This window comes from Diplotaxodon limnothrissa, linkage group LG10 (assembly GCF_057381915.1).
Source record: "Diplotaxodon limnothrissa isolate DT_005_m linkage group LG10, D_limnothrissa_male_GT1.1, whole genome shotgun sequence".
NCBI classification, from domain to species: Eukaryota; Metazoa; Chordata; class Actinopteri; order Cichliformes; family Cichlidae; genus Diplotaxodon; species Diplotaxodon limnothrissa.
Genome location: NC_140605.1, coordinates 3,845,558 through 3,854,591, shown reverse-complemented (window position 1 = coordinate 3,854,591; position 9,034 = coordinate 3,845,558). Strand labels below are relative to the sequence as shown.

The window sequence follows — 9,034 nt, the reverse complement described above, 5'->3', positions numbered from 1 at the left end:
GCTTCATGGAGCTGAGCAGCAATGGGCTGCACTTTTCAAACCATTTAAGCTATGGAGGTATGCAGGGTTATTTGAAAGGTGTGGTAAGTACAGTGGTTTAAGTGGTTGCTTTATAACTTCACAGGAATGGTCAATTGCAAACCAAGGCAGAAAAAAGTTTGCAAAGTTACAAGTTTGCTGTGCAAAAATCTTAGGAGTGAAAAATCTTAAGATCTATGCTTTTAAAACATGTAAGTGAGAAGGATTTTTTTTAATGAAGCATGGACATATGAATTGCAAACTATACATAAAAACGTCTATGTATGCAAACTATACAAAGAAAAGCACCTGAACTTCTTTAAGTTGCTGTCCAGACGTGTTTCTTTCCAAGCTCCTTAGACTACGATGACCTGGATGACTGAGAACTTTCACAGACACAGTCACAGTGTGGGCACATTATAAAGTAACACAGTCTGTAATACAGTAATGTACTGCACAGCTCCTAGTACGTCTGTATCCATATTACTGTTCACATTGATAGGTGGCACATACTTTATGCTTCTTCCCTGTTATTAAAATGATTTGTGGTGATACGTGAGATTTAACATTATATTGTTAACTGGCAATCATGTATGTATATTCCAAAGTAACCAGTGATTTAGCCCTTTAACAGATGGTAGTGGATGTATTTGTGTAAGTTGGCTTTAAAGTCCTCAAAGAAAATGCATTCTTATTTTCCACATACTTAACTTAAAATGGGTTTGGTGTAAAGACTCAACAGTTTTTTTGAGACTTTTAAAAATGTCTGTGTTTCACTTGTTTTTAGCAAATAGTGCAGAAAAAATGTAATCAAGGTATGAAAAAACTTTTTTCATGTAGGTTTATGTATTCAGTTATATTCAGTTAAAAAACATAGGAACCAAACATAACCCAGGTGAATAGAAAATACTGTTTTAAATGATATTTTAATTAATATTTTTATATTAGATGACCTCTAAGTTGCTACTTCTGAATAAAGACAAAACTGAGGTTATTGTGTTTTGCCCTAAAAATTTTAAAAACATGGTGTCTGATCAGATAGTTATTTTAGATTATATTACCGTGGCCTCTGTGAGGAATCAGGACCAGGATATTTTCTTCAGTGTGCACATTCAACAAATATGCAGGACTGCCGTCTTGCATATCTGCAAAAGCTCTAAAACTAGGAACATCCTTAGAGTAATGCTGAAACATTAGTTCATGCATTTATTACTTCTAGGCTCGACTATTGTAATTCATTTTCATCAGGTTGGCTCCTTAAAAAGCCCTCCGTTGATCCATATTGCTCCAGTGAGAGTACTGGTTGGGCTAGAAAGACAGAGCACATTTCTCCCTCATTTGCTTCTGTTCACTGATTCTGTGTTAAATCCAGAATTGAATTTGGAATCCTTCTGCTCACATAAAATGTCTTGAATAATCAGGCTCCATCATATATTAAATACCTCATAGTACCATAGTGTCCCAGTGGAGCTCTTAGCTCTCAGACTGCCGGCTTACTTGTGGAACGGGCTCCCAGTTTGGATTTGGGAGACATACACTCTCTCCATGTCTGGAATTAGATTTTAAACCTTCCTTTTTGATAAAGCTCATAGTTAGTGCTGGATCAGGTGACCCTGCACCATCCCTTAGCTATGCTGCAATAGGGGTAAGCTGCTGGGGGCAGTGTTTCTTCTTCACCCACCTCTCACTATGTGTCACTGTCACTATTATACCACTAATAATTTTAAAATCTAGCTCTCTGCCCTAAATGTTTTCGTCCTATTTCCCTCTGCGCTCTTCTCTTTTACTTCATCTTCAACCGGCCACGGCAGACAACCACCCCTCCCCGAGCATGGTTACGCTGGTTTCTTCCTGTTAAAAGGACGTTTTTCCTTCTTACCATCACCAAGTCCTTTCTCATAGGCGGGTCGTCTGATTGTTGGAGTTCCCTGTCTATGTAAAGCAGGGGTGTCAAACTCCAGGCCTCGAGGGCTGGTGTCTTGCAGGTTTTAGATCTCACCCTGGGTCAACACACCTGAAACAAATGATTAGGTCATTACTAGACCTTTGGAGAACTTCAAAACATGTTGAGGAGGTAATTTAGCGATTTAAATCAGCTGTGTTGGATCAAGGACACATCTAAAACCTGCAGGACACCGGCCCTCGAGGCCTGGAGTTCGACACCTGTGATGTAAAGGAAATTTATGTGGGGAAAAAATGTATCAAAACCTACCTGACTGTATGTGACAAAGTCATTTCCAAGTCTGGAAAGTCTGGATCTGATTGATATCCTCTGGCATGACCTTAAATATGTTTTTTCTGCTCAAAAACCTTCCAGTGTATCTGAATTAAGACAATTCTGCAAAGAAGAGTGGGCCAAAACTGAAAGACTCACTAATGAAAAGTCACTGCCAATGATCACATAAACGCTTGACTCTATTCCTCCTGCCAAGGATATCACAACCAAGTACTGGGTTTAGGAGCAAAGTGTTTGGGTCACTTTCTTTCCCTTAATAAATCACATTTTCATTCTAAAACTGCCTTTTGGGTTATCTTTGTCAAATATTAAAATTTATTTGGCAATCTGAAGTAAAATAAATCAAGAAGGGGCAAATGCTTTTTTACAGCACTATAATTAGATGTCCTTCTTCTGTGTGTGTAATGTTTTTAAAGGTTGCTACCTCAGAGCTTCGCAGTGACCTTCAGTTCAGTGTTTTGCTACTAGAGTCTATTCTTTACTTGGCTCAAAGCTTAACTATGACCTTACTATCCACTCTAAAATCTGACATAAAGAAACAAGTGAAAGGAAAACAGGAAATCTGCAGTACTCCTCAGCACTGATTGCCAAGGTCTCTGTTACTATGTTGGAGGAATGGAGTACTATTCTTTCAAAGGATTTTCTTTTATTTGGTATCTAGTACACTGGCTTAAAATCAGACAGCGTAAAAATGAGAAATGCCAAGTATTCACTGAGCCTTCATGTCCGGTGGATGGAACAACACCACTGATGATAGAAATGTTTCATCACAGCATAACTGTGAATAACTGTATTGTATTAATTTGCAGTGAGGGAACATCCACCCCTTTGAACATACAAGCATATATGTTCTTTATTTAAATACTCAGGAAAGAAAAACAAGAGAAACGAGACACAAAGCGCTGTCTTTGTCCATTACCGCGAACAATAAATCATACATTATAATCATTTTGCAAACTGCAGTAAGATTTCCGTATTTAATATTAAACTGCATTACAACATTGCATCTGACTTTAAATGGATCCCCATCTCCACTTGCAAAAGACTGAAAGATCGATAGCCTAAGCCGGCACCAATTGCAGGTTCTGATTGTAAAATATTTGCCCCCTTTTTTCCCTCTGTCTTTGAAGTCTAAGGCTCGCTCTGCTCTTGTCCTCCAGTGCTGCCCAGGCCTGATTTATGAGGACAAGTTCCAGGGAAGCTACTCTAAATTACATGGCCCTTAAGCCTGAGCAGAGAGATACAGAGAGAAGGAGAATCGCCACTCCAGAGACGGCTAATTGCAAGCTTGAATCTAACCCAAGGTAGATAAGAAGGTTGCTTACTTCCCAGGCTTGACACATGGGGAAGCGCATATAACAGGTAAATGTGCAATTTGTCATGAAGATCTGTGGGACTAATTTGATAGAAGATGTATTTAAATGAATAATGAATATGCCTTCATTAGTAAATAATGTAAAATTACATATTGTACAGGGCAGAGAAAGAAGTCATTGTGGGGAACAATCAGACTGAGCATGCTGTTGTTTGTAAAGGTGAAAGACAGAGTGACCGAAGGCCTGTGATTAAAGAAAAGTGAATTACAGCTGAATGAAATGAGCCAAGATGTTGATATTGAACTAATTAAATAAAGTAAAAATAAAAACTAGACTCTTGAAAACATTTTTAACCAACTGAAATGATTTTGCGACCATTTATTGTCAGTAAGTTCGTTATTTGTTAGTTCGGTAAAATTTTATGACAGTTTGTCTGATGAGGCATCGATAGATGTGCTTATTGAGACGCTGCATGTCTACAAGACTGTGAGTCAACTGTTCTCACAAAGTTTTATTGGACTAATTTTCCTAAATCTGACATATGCTCCATAAAAGTGTAAGTAATACTGAAACTGGTAGAAACTAAGACAAAGTTAAAACGTTTCAAACTGTAAAACTTAAACTAAACTGCCTTGAAAACAAAAGGAAATAAAAAACAATCAGAAAATGGAAAACTATAATAACTGTGGTATGAAGCAAACTGGCATTTCCAAAGTGCAGCATTTTGCTTTTATTTTACAATGAAGTGTTGAAACTCTCCTGTGAGGGAGAGTCAGAGTAGAAGGAGGAGGACGTGTCAGTGCCATTTGCCTTGAGGGTGCCCATAAACCTGAAGAGGGAGAGAGAGTGCATCATTCTTTACAGGTGAGTATACCATGTGACCTCAAGATCTTTAAAAAGCAGGTAAACCTGTCTTGTTGAGGCACAAGTTATCACACAGCACCAGGGGACTCAGAGCAGGAGAATACACGGGCTGTCGGCACAGCAGCAAACACCGACAGCCCCACAAAAGAAGCCGAGGCACATCAGCGAGCGTGCGACGGAGTGCTGGAACCCTGCACTCACAGCTCCTCGTGCAAACCACATCTAGGATTTTCACTGAAATTGCACTACAAGAAGGAAGATTTTACGTTGTCTCATCTGGTGTGCGCACTACTGACACAATGAGCTGCAGCAGCGTTGCGAGCTCCGAGTTCTCTGAGGAAGAGCTTGAACTTGGCGGTCTGGTCCAATGCGAAGATGAAGGAAGTCCCAAGCCATCATTCCAAGACGAGAGTTCAACCAGCAGCCCAAGCGAAGCAGAGGAAGGCCAAACCAAGAAGCGCAACCGACCGGTTCGCTCAAAAGCTCGAAGAATGGCCGCTAATGTCCGCGAGCGAAAACGCATTATGGACTACAACCAGGCGTTCAATGCCCTCCGTGTTGCCCTGAACCATGACCTCAGTGGCAAACGGCTGTCCAAGATTGCCACACTGCAGCGAGCCATCAACCGCATCTCTGCTCTCTCAGTTTTCCTGAGCTCTCATCCACCCAGTAAGCCCTGCACCCACCGTGAGTGCAACAGGTCATCAGTGGGACCGGCAGCGATGGGGGCGTCACGGCTTGAGCAGACCAGGTTAACAGTTCCTTGTCCGGAGCATCAGAGCTACGTCCCCTGGCACGCATCCATCTCTCAACAGATGCAGCCACAGCCAGCGCCTCACATGCACAGACCTCATGCCTACGTAGACAACACAGTGCCATCATGTCCCCCATCACCACACTACCCTTGTTATCCCACCGAGGGACAGTTTTATGCCTCACACAGACACTGTGGCACCCCCTGTGATCTTCCACCCAGCCCTCTGAGATACCCTCAGGTGGATGAGGGGTTGGGATACCAGCCGGGGATGTGGGCCTCCTGCACTCAGGGATACATGGACACCTTTGCAGAGCCATCTGCTACTCTGGGACTTCCATGGCAGGTGAGCTACCTGCAGGAGCCGGAGAGCAGCTTCCCCCTGTGCTCTGATATACTGTAACAAGCTTCACGAGTACTGTGAAGTCCTGAAAACTGAAGAACCCTGATGGACTTTTTAAGGGTTTGAGGGAGTAACCTTGTGCTCTTACTGTTGCTGTTATTGAAACTTACAGGAAGGCTGTGATTGTAGAGCAAACTACAGTCCTGCAAGCTGAACACAGATAAAGGAGCAATGGCAATCTAGACTGCAGAATGTTACATATGTTAGGTATTTTGTTTTGATGTTGAATTTGAAAATGTTAATTCTAAAGAATGTTTTGCAATCTACAGATGACAATTCACATAATTATATTTTTGCTGTGCTAAATTGTCCCCTTTTTCGGCCTTCTGCAAAGGATGAATTATTGGAGTTGCATTAGTAAATGTAAGGTAATAAAAATGGGTGTGTCGGAAATAAAAACAGACAGACTAGCATAAAAAACAGTGCTATGTAACTATGCATACAGCATGCTAGCTTTCAAGTAGTACAAAGCGCTCTGAAAGAAAATGTGACTAAGATCTGGTTTCAACATTCAACATGCTTATGTATTTATTCTCTGACTTTAAAAAGTACAGTCTGTTTGTGTTGTAAAGACGCTGCTTTTCCTTTGCTTTTTCCAAGCTTGAAAATTAAATGTTTAAAATGATAGATGACTCTTTTTATGGCTCCTTTCATAAGAAAACAGAAAATGCATATGATTCCCAGGACTACAACACTGCACTAACACAAAGCTTGCATTAAGCGTGTGCATCAGTGTGTGCATGCATGCCTGTGGGAGTGTGTTTGATTATAGCCTAAGGCTGGTAGCCTCTGCCATTCAGAGTGTGAGATGACAGAGGTCCTTCACTCAGATGAGAAACGTCCGTACAAGCCCATTCTTGCCATTCTTCTTGGAGGAGAGAACTCACTGTGTTATTTACTTACAGCACAATAAAAACACGAGTAGAAGGCAAGAATGGCGAAGCAACAAAAGCACATAAAAATCAGGCAATACTGGTTGAAAATTGTATGTATTGGCTCTTGAAAAGAATTCACTTCTTATATTGTACCTTTCAGTTCAAACACTGAGAGGTCAGCTGATCTTCTTTGAAATCAGAAACAGCGAATAGTAAACACAAGTCATCCTAGACCGGCTTATATTAGTCAATAACAGCTTTCCCTCCCCTGCTGAGCAGCATGTCATGGAAAACAGCTTTAATGTTAGACCATAGGACGAAGCCCACCGACAGATTTATATGGGTTCAGGAAGGAAGAGTGTGCCCCGTCATCAGCAAGGTGAAATCCCCTTTTGGGCTGCACCGGCCTGGAGGTACAGCTGGGTGTGTTCAGGGTTGTTTTTTTTGAACGTCCTGGAGGTCTCCCAACAGGAGCCTCGAGACGCTGCTGAAAATTGGTGGCCTGGGGAGAACTACTGTGGGCTTGGTGGAGAAATAAATGGTGTGGTGCAGCAACAATTAGCAGACAGGAAGGAAAGGGAATGTGGACAAAGAGATGAATGGAGAGTGAAATAATAGGAAGAGGAGGATATAGGTGGTGAGAAAAAGGGGGAGAGTCACTACACTTTGAGCCTGTCGTTCAGCTTCTGTGCAGACGTGAATCACTGGAAAACCTTGAGTCACCAGTGAGAGACGAGTGTGGCTGATAGCACTCGATGACGGCATGTCTCTTCCTCCTCCCTTTCTGGCACAAATGTGGATCTTCGCTTAACTCATTGCAAGGGTACCTACTGGTTTGGGTCCTCAAGAGACTACCAAGAGCTGTACCACAGCTTGTCACTGATCCGTTACAGAATCAAAATCAGAGAAACTCCTTATCCACACAGGCAAAAAAAAGTGCTGTTCAAAAGAGCGATAATCGAAATAGATTTACAACTTTCCAAAGCCTGGGACAGCACATCTTCTGCTAAGGTCAATGCTTTATCTTGTTATGGGTTCTGTTTTTGTCTGTGTTCATAAAATTTTAGTTTAGTAGCTTTTGTGTTGTCGACAGACAATGGTAACAAAAGCACACAACAAAAAAAACACAACAAAACTCACAAAAAATCCCCCATAAAATACTAGCAGCCTTCTAATAGCAGGTGCTAATACCATTGATATTATATCAATGGTATTAGCACCTGTACTAGTCCAAGATTTTTAGTAGATGCATCTATGGTAAGAATATCTAATTACATTGCCTCGTTATCGATTTATCGCATTCACAAACTTGGGTGTCCACACTGCAGGGTGACGACAATATCCTATCAGTCTTTTACAGCTGAGGGGCAAAAATCTCACAAAACACAAGTGTTTCTGGGGAGACAACTTGATGAAACAGCTGCAGAAGTGACAAGCTAACCATGAACGACTAATACCAAACATGTATCTACAGTATTATATGACGCATGCGATAAAAACACACAACATTTGCATCTTTGTCGCTGTGAAATTCTTTGCATGTTTTGGTTTCTGGCACTTCTGTTGCTGTTCTTCAAATGAATGTCTCCTCAAAAACACTTTGTGTGATTTTTGTCTGGGCGATCGTGGCTCAAGAGTTGGAAGTTCGCCTTGTAAGGTTGCCGGTTCGAGCCCTGGCTCGGACAGTCTCGGTCGTTGTGTCCTTGGGCAGGACACTTCACCTACCGCCTACTGGTGATGGGCTGATGGCGTGATATGGCAGCCTCGCTTCTGTCAGTCTGCCCCAGGACAGCTGTGGCTACAACTGTAGCTGCCTCCACCTGCGTGTGGATGAGCTGTATACAAATACAGGCCATTTACCATTTGTGTGGATTTTTTTCTATTCCTACTGTAGGTTTTTATTTTCAACTTCTATTCTGTTTTGTGTGTTTAGCGTCAGTTTTCTGTTTGTTTGAATACTCTGAGGAAGTGTTTGTGGATGAAACAGATAAACATAGAATAAACAGTATAAGTGACCACAGGTTGTGGACTAGTGCTACACATCTTGTGGGAAACAACAGAATCCAACAGACTTTAAAAAAACGTCATAACAAGTTAGCATTTCATGTTTACCTGTGACTCACCTGTGCATTTACCTCACTTCTTCACCATGTGAGCCTGTCAGTGATGCATCTTTTTTTAAGACCGCTCCACCTCCGTGATACCTTCTGCTGCCAGACTGATGGAAACGAAAACAAGCAAACACAGAAGAAATGATGCCAAGACCTGAGGGTGTGTTTGCGTGATATATAGGGATGAGTCAGCCTTCGGAGAGAAGTTACATGTTGATGCTCTACATACTGCGTACACCTCTGCTCCCTGAGCACAAACAGGTGCGCGCACCCAAACACAACACACACACGCAGCGCTATGACATCTGCGGTGCAAGGTGAAGGAAGTGAAGGTGCCAGAGGACAAGAGAATGTGTATGCCGCCGGCAAGATTTAGGAAAGTCAGTGTAGGTATTGGGCAACATGTTGGCACGGTGGTTAGCACCATCTCTGTGTGAAGTTAGCGTATTCTCCGCGT

General features: G+C 41.9%; 1 protein-coding gene across 1 annotated transcript; it reads left to right on the top strand.

Annotated features, from left to right (window-relative positions):
- The first annotated feature begins 4,733 nt into the window (after positions 1-4,733).
- bhlha9 (basic helix-loop-helix family, member a9) lies at positions 4,734-5,591 on the top strand. The gene has a single exon (XM_085363322.1). The coding sequence runs from the start codon at positions 4,734-4,736 to the stop codon at positions 5,589-5,591; it is 858 nt and encodes a 285-aa protein (XP_085219448.1).
- Positions 5,592-9,034: the final 3,443 nt, after the last annotated feature.